Source organism: Leptonychotes weddellii, chromosome 15 (assembly GCF_054177405.1).
Source record: "Leptonychotes weddellii isolate Sample4059 chromosome 15, ASM5417740v2, whole genome shotgun sequence".
NCBI lineage: Eukaryota > Metazoa > Chordata > Mammalia > Carnivora > Phocidae > Leptonychotes > Leptonychotes weddellii.
Genome location: NC_138383.1, coordinates 18,615,068 through 18,636,264, shown reverse-complemented (window position 1 = coordinate 18,636,264; position 21,197 = coordinate 18,615,068). Strand labels below are relative to the sequence as shown.

Genomic DNA, 21,197 nt, shown 5'->3' with positions numbered 1-21,197 from the left:
GCTTTGGTGGTGGCCTTGGAGGTGGCTTCGGCGGGGGCTTCGGCGGGGGCGATGGCAGCCTCCTCTCCGGCAGCGAGAAGGTGACCATGCAGAACCTCAACGACCGCCTGGCCTCCTACCTGGACAAGGTGCGCGCCCTGGAGGAGGCCAACACCGACCTAGAGGTGAAGATCCGCGACTGGTACCAGAGGCAGCGGCCGGCTGAGACCAAGGACTACAGCCCCTACTTCAAGACTATTGAGGAGCTGCGGAACAAGGTGTGTGGATTGCGCAGCAGGACTTGCCATCCCAGCGACCTCACTCTGGAGCAATAGATGCCTCAGGCTGCTGAAATCTTTAGATTCCAAGACAGGGCAGGCTCCAACCCCAGATCCCTTCTTCTGGCTCCAGACACCTCCGGCAGAGCGGGTCCATGTCTCTCTGGTCTAGCTCAGGTCCAGACTCCAGGCCATGTGAGACTGGGGATTCCTACCCTTACATTTTATAGAGGAAGAAGACAAAGCTTTGAGAGGTGCTGGGACCTGCTCAAGGCCACCCAGCAAATCAATGGCAGGGCTAAGGCTAGAACCCTTGTGCCCACTTGCTATTACAGGAGGCAGCTGCCTGTTGCCCAGCACAGGGGAGGAGCGAGGCTGTAACGGGACCGGGCTAGACACCCAAACCACTCATTAGCTCATTAGTCTGGGCTGTGGCGGCTGCCGCCCATGAGCCCTGGCACTGGCCCCTCCCCACAGCCGGGGTGGGGGGGCACACAAAACCCCCACAGAGACAATCAGTGGTGACCCACCTTACATGCCCTGCACAGGAGGGAGCCTGGGGGACTTGTGTCACCTGATTCCAGCCCCACCCCTACCCCCTGCTCCAACCTCACCCTGGGAGCCCTCTCCACTGATCCTGCTTCTTGGTGTCTGGCTCCGATGCCTTGTGTGGATTAGGTAAATTAGATGATGAGGGAGGGAACTCCATCCAATCCAGGGTTCAATCTTTGCTCTTGTTCTTCTGCCTCTTCTTTTCTCATCCCCTGTGCTAGCTGGGGAAAGCCCCACCTGAGGTCCCATGCTCTTGCAGGCTTGAAAAGGAAATGTTGAAGACTGGCAGGGCTGGCTGATGCAGAAAGAGGAGAATCCTTAGGTCACTCCTTTCCTCCGTAGATAGGGAAATTGAGGCCCTACAATCCATTAGTGGTAGAACCAGGACCACAACTCAAGGGCTTTTTGTTCCGAGGCCAGGGCTGTTTCTGTCCATTCTTCTGATCAGGAGTCAGCAAAGTCCTGGGTCAAAGCCGGACCACTGCGGCTTATCCTTAGGCTGCTGTGGCAAAGGCTTTGGGAGAAGGGGAGACTCAGGTGAGAGCAGGAAAGCAAAGGCCTGATGTATGCAGGCTTCAGTGACGTCTGGCTAGTGATGGCCGTTTGACCAACGACCTCTGTCCTCTCCACCTGTAGATCCTCACGGCCACTGTGGACAATGCTAATGTCCTCCTGCAGATTGACAATGCCCGCCTGGCTGCTGATGACTTCCGTACCAAGTAAGTTTGCAGTGGTGGCTTAGGATGTGCAATCTCCCCAGGGTGGTCCCTAAACAAAGCGGACAAGTTGCCAGGATGGCCACGTGAAAACCCCTTGGGGTGTTTGTAAAAATACAAGATTCTTGGGCCCTACCCTTGGAGTTCTCATTCAGTTATTTTTAACAGACTACCTGAGTGATTCTGATCCACAGCCAGGTTTGGGTGCCATTGCTTTAGGGAGAGGTGTTCCTTACTTCCCCACCTGCTCTTGAAGTGCAGGAGGCAGTCACATTTGGAGGCCTGCGTGCTATTGGTTGTGAGGCCAGAAGCATCTCCCCTCCCTGAATTCTACAGAATGATGAACGGCCTTACTCCCTGCCCCCATGAATGTTCAGATCTGAGCCATCAATGGGTGCTGTGTCCAACCATGCCATTTTCAAGACTGACTCCCTAAACCACCCACAGGGTGCCGGCTATGGGAAGAAGCTGCAGGGGGCAAAGAACAAAGCCTTCAGTGTGGCCAGGATGGGTGTCTCATTCCTTTTCTCTCGGATCATTCCAGGTACGAGACGGAGCTGAACCTGCGCATGAGTGTGGAGGCCGACACCAACGGCCTGCGCCGGGTGCTGGACGAGCTGACCCTGTCCAGAGCTGATCTGGAGATGCAGATCGAGAGCCTGAAGGAGGAGCTGGCCTACCTGAGGAAGAACCACGAGGAGGTGAGGGCCAGCTTAGAAGATGAGCTGGGAGGGAAGGGATGGAATTGAGATGGGGGAGGGCAATGCTCAGGCCAGGAACACCTCTGACTGGGGAACCCCAACTGGCTGCCATAGTGAGGCTCCTGACTGTGGACTGTGCTTTGGTTGTGCAGGAGATGAACGCTCTGAGAGGCCAGGTGGGCGGAGATGTCAACGTGGAGATGGATGCTGCCCCCGGTGTGGACCTGAGCCGCATCCTGAATGAGATGCGCGACCAGTACGAGAAGATGGCGGAGAAGAACCGCAAGGATGCCGAAGACTGGTTCTTCAGCAAGGTGGGTGTCATCCTGGGTGGAAGGGACCCAGGAGACCCGCTTTCTAGGAACTTCTAGTGTGAATGATTTTTTTCTTTTCTGCAGACAGAGGAGCTGAACCGTGAGGTGGCCACCAACAGTGAACTGGTGCAGAGTGGCAAGAGCGAGATCTCCGAGCTCCGGCGCTCTGTGCAGAACCTAGAGATCGAGCTGCAGTCCCAGCTCAGCATGGTAGGGGAGCTGCCAGGCGTGGATTGGACTCAGGACTAAGAGGAAAGGGAGTGACTACCCTCAATGATCCCTGATCTTTCCCTCCCTCACAGAAAGCATCCTTGGAGAGCAGCCTGGAGGAGACCAAAGGCCGCTACTGCATGCAGCTGGCCCAGATCCAGGACCTGATTGGCAACGTGGAGGAGCAGCTGTCCCAGCTGCGCTGCGAGATGGAGCAGCAGAACCACGAATACAATATCCTGCTGGACGTGAAGACACGGCTGGAGCAAGAGATCGCCACCTACCGCCGCCTGCTGGAGGGCGAGGACGCCCAGTGAGTGCCCAGCACCCCCATCCCAGTCCTGCCCCCCCACAATTATTCACCTGCTCTACTCCATGTGTCTAATGATCTTGCCCTTTTCTGTCTTCATAGCCTCTCCTCCTCCCAGTTCTCCTCTGGCTCTCAGTCCTCCAGAGATGGTAAGACCTTCCTCCTCCTCAAGCCTGGACTCATCACCACTTCCTGTCTCCCAGCAGGTCTAGGGAGTTGGCTTTTTGAGGGGTTGAGCTAGAGTTTTCTCACCCAGGATCCCTTATAAATCTCCTTGGGTAGAAGAAGGCATTTTCTAAATCTTCCTTAGAGTTAGGAGCTAGTGGCCTCCACTTTTTACTTCTGTCACATGGTGTCTGTGGCAGACCCCACGGTTCTGGTGGTCAGCACCAAGGACAGGCCCCCCCCATGTGACTCTTCCTGCCGAGACCAGTTCACTTGGGTTGATCTGGACTGAACCAGTCCGGTTTGAGTTCTTAGGAACCTCCAGTCTGAGGACACAGACTCTGCTCCTGACCTTAGGGAGCTCTAGTGTGAAAAAAATGTGTTGATGGTATCAGTGCTGGGATAAGAGCTGTGAGCGAAGTGATAATCAGGGCGGAGGGCAGCAGGGAGATAGTTCATTTAAGTCCCATCAACTTCCTGGTCTCCCTGCTCCTGATTTCTCCATTGCCTGTCCACTGCTTGTAACACACTCTGTCCCCTCTTCCCCAGTGACCTCCTCCAGTCGCCAAATCCGCACCAAGGTCATGGATGTGCACGATGGCAAGGTGGTGTCCACTCACGAGCAGGTTCTTCGCACCAAGAACTGAGGCTGCTCAGCATTGCTCAGGCCTAGGAGGCCCCCCCATGTGGACACAGATCTCGCTGGGGGATACCCCTCTTGCCCCCCAAGCACTTCACACTTGAGTCCTGCCTTACCCTTGCCCCTTCCTGGCAATCAATAAAGCTTCATTATTTGAGTTGCACAACTCCTGCCTCTGCCTGGTCATTGTCAGGAGTGGAGGTGGGGAGAAAGCGGGGGAAGCATCTCTTTGGAGCTTATAGCATCTGGCTGTGGCCTCTGGGACTGGGAGAAAGGGCCTGAGGGTGGACTAAGCTCAGGTCCCGGGATGGCTTTCACCATCTCGAAAGATACAGATAGAAGTGTGTCCTAGGTCATTTGTGGTGTCTCCTATCATGGAGAAACATTCATTCACTCACTCCTCATTCGTTTACTCATTTATTCATTAGTTTGTTTATTCATATACCAATACTACTGAATGCCTTTTGTGTGCCAGGCACAGTGACAGGTTAAAGATTTTTTTTTTTTTAACAATTTTGTCATGAGGGATTTCTTTGAGAATATATTGAAAGCTATAGATCTTCTCTCATCCCCCAGCCCAATAAGCACACACACATTTGCACATAACTCATGAGGTTCATGGGTCCCCTAAAGCTTATCAGTGGAGGTCCACAAACCCAGTAAGAACTCATGCTTTACTGAGAAGTTGTCTCCCTCCATCCCACCTGCTCTTGCCTCTAGAGCTGGGACTGAACCTGCCTGCTCTCAGCTGACATAGCACAGGTTGATTATCACCTCCAAGCCTCAGTTTCCATGTCAGTAAAGTGGGTACAATGACACTACCTACCTCATGGGATTTTTGTGAGGATTTGCTGGAAGAATGCATGAAGGCCACCAGCACAGGGCCTGGCACTGTGCAAGCTCAGGGCACGACTCTGAGCAATACTGGGTGAGCTACCTCTCATATGTGGTGATTCTCCATCTATGATGAGGGCAGTTTTAGAGGCTTTGGGAACAAACTGACTGGATTCTAACCCTGGCTCTATTCTGTATTAGCTCTGTGATCTTGGAGAGTCTCAGTTTCCCCACTTACCTAGTAAGCATGGTGAACTCAGCTTCTTAGAGTTAATATGGGAATCCAGTAAGTGAATGCACATTAAGAACCAGGTTGTAGGTTGTAGGAGATCTTCCTGGTGGAAAAGTGTCTTTTTCTTTCTGTAGGGGGCTCAAAAGGAGGAGGAAGGGGAGGATCTCACCTGTGTGTGTAGTGAAGATTCCAGAGGTGGGTAGGGCTCATCACCCGGAGGTAGGAAAGAGTTGACTAGTCACTGTGTCAGTTTCAAGAGCTTATTCATTTGGCTGTGTGAATGAAACTTCTAGGCAGAACCAAGGATGGGACTGGGGTTAAAGAAAGACTTAGTTCTTGAAAGCAAGGGATCTAAAAGCCTAGGCTTTGGAATTAGACCTTCTGGGTTGGAGTCCTGGCTCCCACACTGACCAGCCTGGAAGAATTCGGAAATATTACAAAATAGGGAATGAAAACCCTTACCACATAAGGCCAGTGGTAGATTGGGTGATTTCATACAGGCAAAGAGTTTAGCATTGTGGTTGGCACATAGTTGCTGCTTATAAATGATAGAGTAAGAGGGTGAGTTATTAGGAATTGGAATGAAGTGATGTTGGTTTCTCTTCACCTCATCTTCACCCCAGGGAAGAGAGGCCTGCTTTGTGTTCCTGAAACTCTGGGATGTCTTCTTACCTGAGTTTTGGCATTAAGAAGGGTTTATCTGGGGTGATGTCTGGGGGAAGGTGCTCCATTCTGGAGATGAATGATTAATTTCAGAGGTATGAGGGGATAACTCAGAGAGGAGGGCATTTGAAGGAGTTTCCTTGGAAGCTCCTGGGAAGGGATGGTTTTGTGGCCCTAAGAGTGATAGGACCCACATGATATCCCTAAGGATGCTGGACCGTAGGGACTAGTGTTCTCAGCTGGGCAATGAACTCATGTGTGGCAGGAATCTGAGGAGTGGCTCACATTTGGGAGGCCACATGGACCTGGACAAAGAGCCAAACCTATCAGCAGTCACCCATGAGGACTGAAGCCTAGAATGTTCCAGACTTTGTAAGGATTCCCAGACATCACTCTGCTGTGGAGGTGGTGGGAGATTAAAGCTTCTACCTCCAAAAGAGATCTGCTTGGAGGAATATAGAATGTGAGATATTTTAGACTTGAGTGTGGTGTGGTGAGCTTCCCCTCCTCTTGACTGGCTGCCATTACTGTTTGGAGGGAATGTAGGGGGAGTGGGCTTGCTTCATGGTAAGGATGGCGGTTGGAGGTCACCTGGCTGAAAGCAGGTTCAGTAGTGGGGGGTGGGGGAGGGAAGGAACTCAAACAGTGGGCCTTGAGGGGCTTCCACCTTGTCTGGGCCCCAGAGGAAAAGAACAGGCAGAGCTGCCATATCAGAGTCCCACTTGGAGTCCACCCCTCTCTGGGGTCCCCTACCACCATACTCCCCTGGGAAGAGCGGAGTCAACACTTTGGGTCCTGCTGCTGACCAGTGCTCTTGTTCACAAGGCCTGGCACCACAAGAACCCACCTAAAGACCCGGGCCAGACTCTCTGACCATGGCAAGACTGCCTCCCCCATCGCCACCCCAGATCTGAATGATAGGAAACCAGGAAAGTGACTCCACAGCACAGTCTAGCGGAGGCAGAAGGAATTGCCTCTCGGAGGCCTGGGGCAGGTCACAGGGCCTCTCTGGCTCCTTTCCCGCCTATGCATTTTGGTAGGATTGATCCTCTCTCCCCGCCCTCTCAGAGCATAGAAGGGCAGCGCCTGAGGAGTGTGGGAGACGGCTCCTCCAACCTTGTCAACTTAGGGGGACGGCGGCCTTTTCTGGGTCATACAGACTGAAAGCGGACCAGGTGCTCAGGCCTCTGGTCCTGGACCAGGCTTGTGCTTCCTTCCTGCTGGGTTCTCTCTCAGGGATGGAACGAGGCTGAGAGCCCCACGGGACCAGTATGAATTTTTTCCTAGCTGACTCTAGGGTTTTTGTCTTATGGATGGGCCTGCCTTGAAATATTGGGTCCTCTTTAGTTTTGGGGGCCCTTTTTATTGTGAGAGGAACTCAACTGTGTCCGGGGAACTTGATGGGCCCGAGCGGCATATAGTCCTGTGGTTACCTATCTGGTGAAAGGCTCTTCCTCAAGGCCACAGATGACCTGGTTTGGGTAATGTAGCCAAACCAGGTCATACAGCCGAGCGTCAGAGGGGGCAGCCCCAAGGACGCCTGAGGCCCAGGAGGCCGGAGGTCCTGATGTCCTGGCCTGGCCCACCTCATTGAGCTTGGATGCTGCCACAGAGGGGACAAGGGGATACTAGGGACTTCCCAGGCAAGGGCCTCGCCTCGGGCAGACAGGACATGCACCAGCAGTTCCTCCTTTGCCTTTTGCTGGGCCAGCACTTTCCTGCTGGGGCTTCCCTGTGTGGCACCATCAGCTGTAGGGCCAGGCCTGGGAAAGGAAGCTTTTTCCTTTGAGGTACCCTTACAAACTTTGGGGCATCTTGGCATGGGAGAAAGGGTAAAAAGAGACACAGAGATAGAAACAAATGCATATAGACAGAGTCAGAGACAGAGAGAGGGTCAGAAACAGAGTCAGAGGGAGATGAGAGTGAAGGCCTTGGGCTAGGACTAGGCAGTGAGGACCATTCATTCGTTCATTCATTCACTCACTCACACATATTTGTTGAAATTTGCTCTTTCATGTGTGGAGGAATATGGGGGTACATTGAGACAGACTGAAACAAGGAGAGCGGCAAAGTGAGGAGGAAGGCAGAGGGGACCCCAGAAGGTGTGTGAGGCTGGGGGTGGAGAGAGGGAGCCTGGAGCCTTGTGCCCATCTTAGCTCCTTCTCACTGCAGGACAAGCAGTGTTCTACCTTCTGTTCATTTAGCTCCTAGGCTGTGGCCAAGACACTTAACCTCTCTGAGCCTCAATTTAGTCAGTGGTAAAATGATCTAAGAATTGGTATGTACCTCATTAAACAATTGTGATGATTAAATACAACAGGGCAGGCAAAGCAATGGGGGTCTTGTCTGGAGCCCTGGAGGTTCCTTGATGGAAGAAATTATGGTCCTCCAACCTTTGTGTGCCCTCCTCCCCAGCCCCCACTGAGCACAGGTCCTTGATCTTACTAGGGGCTCAACAGACCAGAGGGGTAGACTGATAACAAGAGAGATGGCTGAGAACCCAAGTTGTCCACAGGGTTCCAGGGGAAGTTAGGGGGGAGGCACAATGCCACTGACAGGAAAATGTCTCACTAGGTGCTGGACCCACACAAGTAGCTTTACATTAGCTCTTTTAAGCCTCACCATCAACCCTTTAGCCACATTGGTCTTCTGCCTTTGCAGTCATGATGCTCCTTCCCACCTCAGGACATTTGCACATGCTGCCTATGCTTTCCCGAGGATGCCCCTCTCCTGGCTCGCTCCTACTCACCCTTCACTGAAGTGTCTCTTTCTCAGGGGGACCTGATCTCTCAGATGGGGCCACACTTTCCTTATGTGCTCCCCATTTCCCCACCAATAGCCCTCACCCCTGTTTTGAGTTATACATTTATTCTGAGGCTCTGTTTTATCCCGTAAGTGTCCAAGAAGGTAGGGGCTAATGTCTGGCTTGCTCACCGTTTTATCCCAAGTCCTCAGGACAATGCCTGGAATATAGTAAGTACTCAAGAAAAGATGAATCCCAACGTACAGTGAGGAAATCGAGAGTCAGTGAGGGGAAGCAACTTTCCCCAAATGAGTGGAAGAATTTGGCTTTGGACTCAGACCTGTCTGGCTCCAAAAGCTGGTGCTCTGAACCTCCTTGCTAGGTATGTCCTTGCACCCTTGTCCAGGGCCCCTGCTGTCATGGGGTCTGGCTACGTCGGGTGGTGGCAGGCATCTAAGATGTGAAGAAAGAAGCATTGACCCCGAGCCAGCGGGCAGTCACTGCCTTGATGGATAATGGAGATGCTGGCCGGTAGGCCCACGCCTGCCTCCCCGAACAACCACGCACGATGACTCAGGGCGCTCCTTGGGCCCCACCTGGGGCCCAGTGACACAGCAAGCGTGGGGTGTGAGCGGCTGGTTCCAGCAAGCAGCAGGGCCCCTGTGGTCCGAGGAAGGCTGTCCTTGTCCCCTCACACCCCAGTCCTCTTACCCCTGCCCTCTGGGGACACCTCATAGGTGGCATCTGGTTTCCTCTCTGCTCTTCTGTTCACCCGAGTCCTAGCAGCCCCTTGTGTCCCACTCCTTCCCCTTCTGCGAGCAGGGCCTGCACTGTGGCTACTGGCTTGGTGGGTGCGGGCTGCAGCCTTGCCCAGCGGGCTGCAAAGGCAGCGCAGATCCGCCCTGGGTCTCAGGCGCCAGGGTGCCCTGAGCTGAGTGTGCGCTATTTCTCACCTGTGCTCTGGAGGTTTCCTGCGGGAGGGGTTTCAGGTGGGACTCTGAGGGCAGCCCCCGAGCCCTGAGAGGGTAGGAGAGCGAGCCAGAAGAAATCGCTCACCCAGGCCAGGGCTCTGCGAGCCTCCCGCATCCCTGAACCCATCTTCCGGAGTCTAGATCCCTGTGCCAGACAGGGAGAACTTGGGGTGGGGGAGGGAAGGGATGGCGCCCAGGGACTACGGGAGGAGGGTCTCATTTCCCGGCCGCAGGACTGTCCAGCGCAGCAAGCTCCTCTTGACACTGGAGGTAGGTGTGGAGGGGACTGTCCGATGTGGGGAGCAGGGCCGCAGTTGGAAATTCATCCAGAGACCCCTCCAGACAAGGCCTGATGCGTGCACTGTATTTATGGCCCCTGACAACCGTGTATGGAAGGGCTTCTCATGAGGAAACTGAGGCCAGGGCCCCAGGGCAGGGAAGGTGGGGCTGGGAGGCAGCCCCTTCTCTCTCCACTCCACTGCTTCCCTGAGCCCCAGTGAGGGGTGCCAGATGGAGAGAGCAGAGAGACAGAGAGAGAGCTCAGGAGAGGGTGACAAGCCCCGGAGCAGATGTGCAGGGACAGCCCAGAGGTGGGAGAAAGGCCTGGACCCCTTAGCACTCAGGGAAGGGAGGGGGGCTGGTAGTGACCAGTGTTTCTTCAGTGCATGTAGGAAATTGGCCAGCCAAGTCCAAAATTTAGGGAGAGCCAGCTGTGACAGTCGACCCGGAGTGCATGAACTGTTAGGTCCTCGCCTCGCGGTCCCCCTGGGACATGGGTGTCCCCACTGGCAGCCCAGCCTTCCCTGGTAGCTGCCATGGAATTCGGAGGGTTACCACCTGCTGTTCTGAGCTGTGTGTGGGTTAGGGCCAGCCCCGATGGTGGAGGGAGGAGGTGGCTGAGGGCAGAGTTTGGAGGGCTCTGGACCCGGGCTGGAAATGGGCTCTCTCACGAAAGTCAGCTGGGTAGGGGTACCCCAGCTGGAAGCTTCTGGTCAGTCAGGCAGGTCCCAATTGCCCCAACACAGTCAGGCCTAGACTTTTAGGACCACCCCCTACCCCAACACGAATGCATTTGCAGAGAATGCACGTGCAGGGCCCGAGAGGGGCTGCTCTTCTGGCTCTGGCCTCCCCTGCTTACCCCAACTCTGCCAACCCCTCCTGTATCCGGCTCGGGCATCCAAGACCTGGGGGGTACATCCCGGGGTGGCAGCATCACATGGGGATCAGGGGAGGAGGTAAAAAAAGGCTAGGGCCTTCCCAGGGCTCCAATCACATCGCAGGCAGCCTGGGAAAGGTTTACAAACAACATGCTTGCCCCCAACCGTGGTGTAAGTTCCCGTGTGTTAGGTATTCACAAAATGCCTTCAAGATTTTTTTGTACTCCCTGTTTAATTTTTTATTTGATATTTAATATTTTATATTAATATTTTGTACGACCCATTTAAATAGTTACTGCATTTTGGTACATCAGTTTACCTGTCATTTTAACGAATAGATGTTTATGAAGGAAATCTGTTACTACCAAAAAATGAAAATCAGGATCACTTGCCAGAAATAGATGGAAATGACATAAATAAATACTTAACTTCTAACTAGATGCTGTTGCTTCCTACAGGCTCTGAGCCCAAGGCCAGTTTTGGGTTGTGAAACTGCGATTGGCAACTAGGGAAGTGTGTTGAAGGGGCTATAGGGTCCAATTGAGATTTTCTCTTTGACTGATTGGAAGGTTGAAAAATAAAAAAAGGAATGTTTTTCTCACCAAGTGACTCAAAATTATTTCACAGAGTCTCCGTGTGTTGCCTAAAAGCATCTCAAGAAACATTCGTCCTTTATGAAGCCTGAGCATCCTGTAGCTACAGCCCAGAGGTCATTGCCTTTTCCAGAAGCTGTTGCTAACCACCTGGAGTCTCTCTTCTCATCTTTAGTTCTTAGCATCTCCTACCTGGAATGACCGGTTATCCTTCTTTTATTCCATATGTGTTGGGATCTTAGTTGGATGAGACATGATGCTGGGTACCGGGACAAGTACAAGATTGAACAATGGAGCAAAGTGCAAAGCCAAAGGGAGAGGACACAGGAGGGCTTCAAGAAGGAGGGGGCACAGAGATGGGTCGCCAAAGATGAGTAGGAGTCTCTGGGTAGAAAAGATGGAGGGATATTTGAATTGGAGCAAACTGGAAGCTCTGAGCATTATCTGAGGTTTGAAGGGCGTTCGGGAGGATTGCAGGATTGGGTTAGGGGGTCTGGGCAATGACAGCAGATGGGGCTGGAATGGAAAGATCGGTATGGGCCTTGAGTGCCAGGAAGGTGGACCTTATCTTGGAGGTGAAGGGAAGTGCCTGGAGTGATGGGGTCGCACCCAGGTGTGGGAAGGAAGAGTCAGGCCTGAGAGAGGCAGGGAGAGCAGCTATGAGCTGATGGCAAAGATGCAGGTGAGGGCAGGGTCCAGAGGGCTGCTGTGGTTGAATGATCCGAGGCAGTCAAACTGATTCTCGAGCACTTCTCATGCTTCTCTTCCTAAGAGATGGACATACCATTAACATCATCTTTTTACAGAGGAAGGAACAGAGGCACCGAGTACTTACATAACTTGCCGAAGTCACGCAGCTCAACCCAGCTCCCTGCTGGGGTTGACTCAGGTAGTCTGGCACCAGAGCCCCCTGCCTTCCTTACCTCTGTCTTCTGGCCTTGCTCACCAGAACATACTTCCGACTTTCTGCCCAGAGCAGGGGGCTTGCAAATTCCAGGAGGGCTGGAAAAGCCACACATCTCTGGATCCCCCTCCCAGGGCTCAGTACAGGCTGGGCAGTCAACCAAGGTCAATTCCATACCCACTGCTGGGCCCTGATGAAGGACCAGGACAGTCGAGCCTCTTGCCTTCCTGCTCAAAGGTCAGCCAACATCAGCACCGCCTTATTTCTCCTGCATCCTTTGTGTGAGCCTGGCTTGCTGGGTCCGAGTGCTGGTGGGCATATGCTGCTTTGTCACCGTCTCAGCCTCTCTGCCATGCCATTGTCTCCTTCATCAGACTGGAGTCTCTGAGAGCAAGGACTGGGCTCCCCATCAGACTGGGGTTCTGAGAGGGCGGGGGCTGGGCTCCTCACTCTACTGGCAGCTCTCTGTGGGCAGGGGCTCCCCCGTCCTCTATGTTAACTCCTTGGTACCCCAGTCCTAGCTCCCCCAGAGTGGGCACAAGGTGGGAGCAGGGAGGGGGACAGATGGTGATAATCATCAATGGGGGAGGTGACTCTACTCCTGGGAGTTTCTATCCCAGAGGGGCTAAGTCAGACTGGCAGTCGGGCCAGCTAGAGACCAAACTCTAGGATCTGGGTCACCCGCTTGGCAGCAGAGCTGATTTATGGTGCCCCTGACAGCCTAATGTCACTAAATTACCCCACACAATGGAGAGAGGCTGGGCTGCCTCCGGGCAGTCACCAAAGGATGCTGAGCCCGGGGCAGCCCTGCCGCCTCCCGATCCCAGACCTCCTTCAGGTCTGTGGGGGGAGGCTGGTGCAGACAGAGGGCACATCTAGGTGTGCCACCTTCAGCTGGGGGTATAAGTAGCAAGCCTTGGGGACAGCTTTGTACCCTGCACTCAGGAGCTAGCAACACTCTGACGACTGCTTCCTAGCCCACGAGCAGCAGCAGGGCCAGCCATGAGCTGCAGACAGTTCATGTCCTCCCCGTGGGGCTGCAACAGCTCTAGGGGCAGCATGATGTCCTCATTCAGCCGCATGAGCTGCTCAGGGGCTGGTGGAGGAGGGGGCCAATTCAGCTCTTCCAGTAGCTACGGAGCCGGGAGCTCTGGGGCCTGTGGGAGGGGAGGTGGTGGCAGTTTCGGCTCCAGCTACGGTGGAGGATCTGGGGGTGGTTTTAGTGCTGGTAGCTTTGGTGGACGTTCTAGGGGTTTCAGTGGTGGTTCTGGAGGATGCTTTGGGGATGGATCTGGAGGAGGCTTTGGGGGCTCTGGGGGCTTTGGTGGTAGTTCTGGAGGAGGCTTTGGGGGTGGTTCTGGAGGAGGCTTTGGTGGTGGTTTTGGAGGAGGCTTTGGGGGGTCTGGGGGCTTTGGCAGTGGCTTTGACAGTGGTGCTGGTGGTATTCTGGGTGCTGATGAGAAGACCACCATGCAGGACCTCAATTTCCGGCTGGCCTCCTACTTGGATAAAGTGCAAGCACTGGAGAATGCCAACAAGGAACTGGAGAATAAGATCCGAGAATGGTATGACAAGCAGGGACCCAGGGCCTTCCATAGGGATTACTCCTCCTACTATGACACTATCGAAGACCTCAAGAACCAGGTAAGTGGGGAAACTCTGTTCCTTCTCTCCTGGTCTCTTTGTCTCTCTCTCTCACACTCACGCACACATACACACACACTCACATGCCTTATCTTCCAAAAAATGTCAGATGCTAAACTCTAAGCTTAGGTAACAGTCAGGGGGTCCATTTTTTGGAAACATACTTTCATCAGAAGCAAACTGTGTTTGGTTCTTGATGGCACCAGGGCTGGGACTTTGGCCTGTGCTCTGGGCTTTTATCACCATGTTCCTAACTTTCAGAGTCTGAGCAGAGCAGAGAAGAGGCTTAGATTAACGTGGGGGAGCCTGGGACTGGATGTGGGGGGTCTCCTCTTGGCCTGGTCCCGGGATGGGAATGAAGAGGCAGTGTGGAGGGAGCATAGAGATGGAGGCACTCCCCTGAGAGCCAGTGATGCAGTCCTGGGTCTGCCATCAATTCACTGTGTGATCTTGGGAAACCTGATGCCTCTCTGCACCTGTTCTCCTGTGCATTTAATGCAGAAGATGGGCAGACCAGCTCTTAGGTCCCTGTTGGTTTGAAACTTCTGTAATCCTATGAAAAAGAGTTAAGAGTGCTACTGCCCTAAACAGGTAGATCATATGGCTCAAGAGAGGAGAAAATCTGTGCCTGTCTCTCCTCTCACGCCCTAAGAATTTAGAGCTTTCTAGTTTGGAAAATTAGAAGCTGTGTTTCTTCCTTCCTACTTCTCCGGGGCTTCTATAGAGGCCTGTCTTGATATTTCCAGGTACACATGCTAGTTGTTCAGGTGATGAACAGGATCTAGAACTCTGGGGATGGAAGTAATATATCCATTCTTCCATTCCTCCCACATGCTCCCCCCATCTACCCATCCTCCCACCATCCATCCATCTATCCAGTCATCCATCCATCCACATGTCCATCTATCCATTTATTTATTCACTCAATTTAGTGAATGACTACCCTCAGTGTTGCCCTTGGCAGACATGGTGATGTACCAGACTTGGTCTCTGTCTCGAGGAGCTCACAGTCTAGCTAATTTGCTGTTCCCACCTGTTCCCCTTGCCTTTACAACTTCTGATAAACAACCTCTAGATATCCTGTTTCTTCTACCCCAAACCTCTTCGATCTCTTTATCCATGTGCAATCTTAGCTCTCCTTCAGGGACCAATTCAGTTGTTACCTCCTCCCTGAAGTCTTTCTTGATCTCCTATAGCCATATGTCATCTCTCCTTTCCTTGATCTCTTCTATGATAACTTTGGATGTGGTAGTTGATTGTGGGCTCCTTGAGTAGCAATATCTCATTGATCTCTAAACTCCACAGTGTCTTTTGTAGTAAATCTTCAAATATTTGTTGAATGAATGAATGAATGCCATACTGGACATCCTTGCTGAAGCCTGTGAGGGGTCTGTGCCTTGTAGCAGCTGTTGGAAGCTCCTCTTACCTCTTAATCATCTTCCTGGATGGGGTCCTCATCTCTTATGGCTTTGCCTGGCTTCTTGCCCTCCCAGCAGTGAGTCATAGCAGGGAAGCGTGAGTTCCATGCCATCTCCTCTTTTTTTTTTTTAGATTGTGAACATCACAGTGAACAGCAATAAGACTCTCCTGGATCTTGACAACAACACTTGCATGACGTTGGATGACTTCAGGATGAAGTGAGTCCTGCTCCCACTCCCTCTGCTGTCATAAATCTTTCTCTACCCCCTAGTGCTCTGAAGGTCCCAATAGGGACTGGTACCCTCTTGCTCATTTCCTACCTGTGGATGGTCTGCAGGTATGAGATGGAGAACAGCTTGCGACAAGAAGTGGATGCTGACATTAATGGCTTGCGGAAGGTGCTAGATGATCTGACCATGCACAAGTCTGACCTGGAGATGCAGTATGAGTCTCTGCAGGAGGAACTGGTTGCCCTCAAGAAGAATCATCAGGAGGTACAGTCCTGGCTACTTGTGCCTTATTGAGGATAAGGAGGAACAGAAGTGCAGAGACAGTGAGGGGACAGCTATGGGGCACTGCCTGGGAGACATCCTTTCCCTGACTCTTAAGGACACTCTCAGTGCCTCCTTTGCAATGTCTATGGTGGTGGTTGGGCTTTGCCTTCACAGCTGTGCCTCTTTTTTGTACCTCTGGGGAGGGAGGGGTGAGGGCTAAAAGTTGGTGGAGAGGATCCCACCCCTTGACCTCACATCTCCTTTGTTCCTGGCAGGAGATGAACCAGCTGACTGGGCAGAACTCTGGAGATGTCAGTGTGGAGATAAATGCTGCTCCTGGCAAAGATCTCACCAAGATCCTCAATGACATGCGCGAGGAGTATGAGCAGATCAGTGCTAAGAACCGTAGGGACATTGAGGAGCAATATGAGACTCAGGTCAGCAGAATGGGCTACCCATTCAACCTTCTCTCTCTCTTCCATGGATCCCTCCACTCCTCCACCCCATCTCTCTATTCTCCCACCCCTCTATCTCTTAGTCCAGCTATCATCTGTCCATCTTCCCTCATTAAACAGCAACACAATTATTGAGTAGCTTGTCAGTACCAGGTTTTATGTGAGGTCCTGATGTCTCAGAGATGAGCCAAATAAGACTGCTGCCCTCAAGAAGCTTACAGTTTATTACATATGTGAACAAGGCAGAGCATGAACAACTCGTGTAAGGCTATGTGCCATCAGAATCTAGTAGAGGTACATGGTGTGCCTCTCATGCCACACTGAGCTCTCTGATGGGCCTCCAGTGCCTAGCATAGACCCTGGCACATGAGGGCATATCTGTAGTGTGTGTGTGTGTTTGGGGTCAGTTTGAAATAAGGTTAGAAAGGTGGTTTGGGGAAGGTATGAAGAGTCTTGAAGCCTTGCTGAGAGGGAATGTTAAGTTGAGAGGATTGGATTACCTTGGCTAACTAGCAGACCCAGAACTCAGGATGACTTGTCTTTGTTTTTGGCTCACTCTTGGCCCTGGAGGCAAATGTCCTGATAAGTGGGGCAGAGCCTTGCCCATGGTAGTCTCTGATACAGCCTGGTTCTCATTGAGCTCTTGGGTTTTCAGATGAGCCAGATGGAGCAGGAGGTGATGAATAGTGGCCGGGAGATGGAGTCTAACCACAAGGAGGTGACCCAGCTCCGGCACAGCATCCAGGAGATGGAGATTGAGCTGCAGTCTCAGCTCAGCAGGGTTGGTAGTTCTGCTCTAGATCCTCTGCCAGAGTGAGGCACTGAAGGCTTGGCATGATCACTGGAGTGGGAAGGGGAGGAGCTATGATGTAGCATCCCTCTTATAGCCTCCTCCTGCCTCCTAGAAATCAGCCCTGGAGAAGTCCTTGGAGGACACCAAGAACCGCTACTGTGGCCAGCTGCAGCAGTTGCAGGAGCAGATCAGTAACCTCGAGGGCGAGATCACTGAGATCCGGGAAGAGATTGAATGCCAGAATCAGGAATACAGCCTTCTGCTCAACACCAAGACACGGCTGGAGCAGGAAATTAAGACCTATCACAGCCTCCTTGAGGGTGGCCAGGAGGACCTGTAGGTTCCCCAGGACTCTGTGGAATCCCTAGGAATTTCTAAGCTCCTGACACTACATCTGTCCCTCTGGATAGAGGCAGCTGGGGAAGTTCCTGTACACAAGGGTCTGATGGGTTGAGGACTTATTCATCCTGTAAGGGAACCTCAAGGCATTTGGGCTTTGGGAAAGGAGGTTGGTAACAATGAGAGAAGGGACTAGTCCTTGCTCCAGGGAGAGGGAGGCTCTCCCTTCAAGCTGTGGTGCCAGTCCAGCCTGTCCTCTACCTTGCAAAAGGAAACCTTAGGAAGATTCACTTTTGGGTCCTGACTCTGTCCAGGTCCATCCTTGAATATGTATGTGGGGTCACTAATTTTTCTCTCTGTGTTATCTTTCCTTCTCAGTGAACCTCATGAATCTGGACGAAGTCACTTTGGAGGTGGCAGAAGTAGATATCAAGGTGGAGTGGAGGCAGTCACGGAAGAGGATCCTGGGGAGGAAGTGGAGGCAGCTATGGTGGAGGAAGTAGTTCTGGAGGAAGAACTGGAGGCAGCCACGGAGGAGGAAGTGGTGGCAGTTATGGTGGAGGAAGTAGTTCTGGAGGAAGAAGTGGAGGCAGCCATGGAGGAGGAAGTGGAGGCAGCTATGGTGGAGGAAGTAGTTCTGGAGGAGGAAGTGGAGGCAGCTATGGAGGAGGAAGTAGTTCTGGAGGAGGAAGTGGTGGTGGCTATGAAGAAGGAAGTGGGTCCAAAGGAGGAAGTGGAAGACCATCTCAGTCCCAGTCCTCTTCCTCCAAATCTGGTGAATGTGATGATAAACAAGGTAAGGAACAACTCTAGCTTTTGGGGTCAGGGAGGCACAGGTGTTAAGCTGTCAAGGTACCACCCCTTTTTGAGTATCTTTGAGCTTTCTGGAGAATGCATATTCTGAACAGAACTAGATTTTAGGGAGGTCTCTAGTGAGGGGTCATACACTTGCCCATGTTTCTGAATTATCATTAATTTTGACAGAACTTTGGGTGAGGCTAGGACCAAATCTACACATGTCCTGAGTCTCAATAGCATAGGAGATGGGTTGGAAATTGTGCATTATCTTATATATTTCCCACCACACCCTATGAGGTTGGTATTGTTATACCCGTTTTAGAGATAAGGAAAATGAGGTTCAGAGAAGATATGCAGCTTATTCAAGGTCATACAACTAATAAATGAGGGACTCAGCTCTGTGGGTCTCCACAGCCAGTACTTTTAATCATCATGAGAATGGGTATAAAAGAGGTTCAGGTGTTGTAGTCAGTGGTTGGCTCATACAAGTCAGTTATATGGCGCAACCATCTAAAGGGACATATACTGAACATAATAATCTAAATGTAGAAGAGTCACACAGTGAAGTGGTCTCCAGGTCAGAGAAAGTTTCTCCTTATGCATGTTGAATTTCATAAAATAAAAATTTAATATGAAATTGTAGTAAAAGCCTGGGTAACATAACTGGGAATGCTTAGCTCAGAGAAGTCTTGAGGTGCATGGGAGCTGTCCTTCTCTAGGGTGTCTGGTGTGGTTTTGTGTGTTAAGTGGCACTGCAGGGCCATGGATGTATGGGCTGGGGCCACCCTTGCCTCAATATCCAAGAATTTTACTAACAAACCTGTTGAGTGGAGGAGGGGCCAGGCTCATGAGCCTTCATCCTCAGAAATGGAAGAGTATCGGGGCACCTGGGTGGCTCAGTCAGTTAAGTGTCTGTCTTTGGCTCAGGTGATGATCCCAGGGTCCTGAGATTGAGCCCCACATTGAGCTCCCTGCTCAGTGGGGGCCTGTTTCTCCCTCTCCCTCTGCTGCTCTCCCTGCTTGTGCTCTCTCTCTTTCTGTCAAATAAATAAATAAAATCTTAAAAAAAAAAAAAAAGGAAAGAAATGGGAGAGTATATGTTAGGGCTGCTGCAGGAGAGCTTTAGGAATTAGATGGGGGCCACCGGGACCCCAAGGTCCTTCTAGCTCTATGAGCTTCAGTCTCCTTGCTCCCAGTGTGCCCATCTTTCTTTAAGTCCCAGTATCTCTTTCTCCTGTTCTAAGTTCTCTCTTCATACTCTTACGTCTCTTCCATCTCTCCACAGGCTACCAGAATCGATACTAGAGCACCTGTAAACTCTCCTGGCCCTGCCCTAGCTGAGTGTCCTCCAGACAGGCAGTCCCCCAACGAATCCTGCTCATTGTCTTCTGGCATCAGGAATAGCTGGCAACGAGCCCCAGAGCTCATTTGGGACTGGGCTGAGTGGGCATGTATGCCTCTGGCTGCCCATTGACTCCCTCTCTTGGGAAGGTTCGGGAGACCTCTCTTCCACTGTCTGGTCTAGGGGTGACCCCACTCCCTGCCTGATCTCATGTTCCTAATAAAGCTTTCCTACTGCAAATAAAACTTGGACTTTGACCCATTTGTTCTTTGGGATTAAGAAGGAACAGAAAGGAGGTGAAGGGAGAACCAATTGAGTGTTGGTTAGGTTTTCTATCAGTTGACTTTTGCTTGTAACAAAGCAACCCATAGTTTAGTGAATTCAAATGACAACCATTTATTTAGCTCATTATTTTGCAGTTGGCAGTTTAGACTGGGCAGTTCTATTTTCCTTCATGCATCTATGGTCAGCTGCAAGTTGGCTAGTGGCTCTGCCTCTGGGGCTTGGCCACATGCTGTTTGGGGGTGCTGGGGGTGAATGAGACACATGACTCTCATCCTCCAGCTGGCTAGCTCAAGCAAGTGTCCAAAGAGAGTGAGTGGAAGACACAAGGCTTCTTGAGGCTTAGGCTCTGAGTAATCACTTTGGCTGCACCTTACTGTCCAAAGCAAGTCCCAGCTTTGGCCAGATTCAAGAACAGGGGAAATAGACTCTTCTTGAAGGTGGGATCTACAAAGTCACATGGCAAGGACATGGATATAGGGAGGGCCATAACTGAGGCCAGTTTGTGCAAACAGTCTGCCATAGTCTATTAGCAGGTCATGTGTTAGGTACAGAGGGAAACAGGACAAAAACAATGTGGTTTTGCTTTGGGAGATTTCATAGATGGCAAAAAATATAACACAAATAAAGTGCTCCAAGGCACAGTGAGGAATATTCCACAAGACACCTGCCAACAATTTTCTTCAAGGATTCTGACTGGGCCTGATACAAAACTCCTTGTCCTAACTAGTGACAGACGGCCCCTCAGCCTATGTTCCAGATATTACAGCTGCTTATCAAACCTTCCCAAAGCTTGGAGGCTTAGAAGAATGACATTGGTTTGGGGGCTTGGTGGGGACAGCTCACCTCTTATCCATTTGTTGTCACTGTGGCTCATAGGTTCGGGGCTGGAGTCATTTGAAGTCTTGCTCGTATGCCTGGCCCCTGGGCTGGAAAGACTCAGATGTGGGGGCTGGCCCTGCAGGGGCTCCTTAGCAGCTCTGTATGGAGATTCTCAATGTGATCCCTCCAGCAGGGCAGCTTCAGGGTAGCCATACTTCTTATATGCTAGAGCCAGGAAGAAACTGTTTTGCTTTACTATCTAGACTTGGAAGTCATGCAGTGTCCCTTCCACTGTAGTCAATGGGCCTGCTTAGATTCAAGAGAGGAAGCGCCGACCTTGCAGTGGGAAGGATTCAAAGATGACTCCAGTTATTCAGTCAAACACCAATCTAGGTATTACTGTGAAGGGATTTTGGAGAAGTAATTAAGGTCTCTAATGTGTTGACCTTAAGATAGGAAGATTACCTGGTGGGCCTGACATAATCACATAAGCTCTTTAAAAGAAAAGAGTTTTCTTTGGCTGGTCATAGAAGAGGAAGTCTGAGATTTGAAGCGCAAGATTTTGATATGCCACTGCTGGCTTGAAGATGAAAGGTGTATGTGGCAAGAAATGTGGGTGGCCTCTAGGAGCTGAAAGCCACCAAGAAAAAGGGGATCTCAGCTCTCTAGTTGCAAGAACTGAACTTTTCCAAGAACAAGAAAGAGTTTGGAAGCAGATTTCTCACCTGAGTCTCCAGATGAGAACTCAGACTGGTCGACACCTTGATTTCAGCCTTGTGATACCCTTCATAGAGAACCCCTGCAGAACTGTGAGCTAATACATGGGTGCTGCTTTTTTTTTTTTTTT

General features: G+C 51.6%; 2 protein-coding genes across 2 annotated transcripts in view; both read left to right on the top strand.

The window, feature by feature from the left end:
• KRT14 (keratin 14) overlaps positions 1-4,031 on the top strand; it is a 31,620-nt gene extending 27,589 nt beyond the window's left edge. Inside the window, exons 2-9 of the mRNA XM_006746888.3 lie at positions 1-257; positions 1,446-1,528; positions 2,070-2,226; positions 2,379-2,540; positions 2,625-2,750; positions 2,843-3,063; positions 3,163-3,209; positions 3,775-4,031. Coding sequence (XP_006746951.2) covers positions 1-257; positions 1,446-1,528; positions 2,070-2,226; positions 2,379-2,540; positions 2,625-2,750; positions 2,843-3,063; positions 3,163-3,209; positions 3,775-3,872 — 1,151 coding nt within the window. The 3' untranslated portion in view covers positions 3,873-4,031. The remainder of the gene's footprint in view (positions 258-1,445; positions 1,529-2,069; positions 2,227-2,378; positions 2,541-2,624; positions 2,751-2,842; positions 3,064-3,162; positions 3,210-3,774) is intronic.
• Positions 4,032-12,964: 8,933 nt separating this feature from the next.
• KRT9 (keratin 9) lies at positions 12,965-19,472 on the top strand. Its single transcript, XM_081805017.1, is given in 10 exon segments — positions 12,965-13,271; positions 13,329-13,606; positions 15,158-15,243; positions 15,363-15,519; positions 15,795-15,956; positions 16,630-16,755; positions 16,880-17,103; positions 17,485-17,543; positions 17,546-17,902; positions 19,190-19,472. Coding segments are annotated over 10 exon segments (1,776 nt in total). The 3' UTR covers positions 19,210-19,472.
• Positions 19,473-21,197: the final 1,725 nt, after the last annotated feature.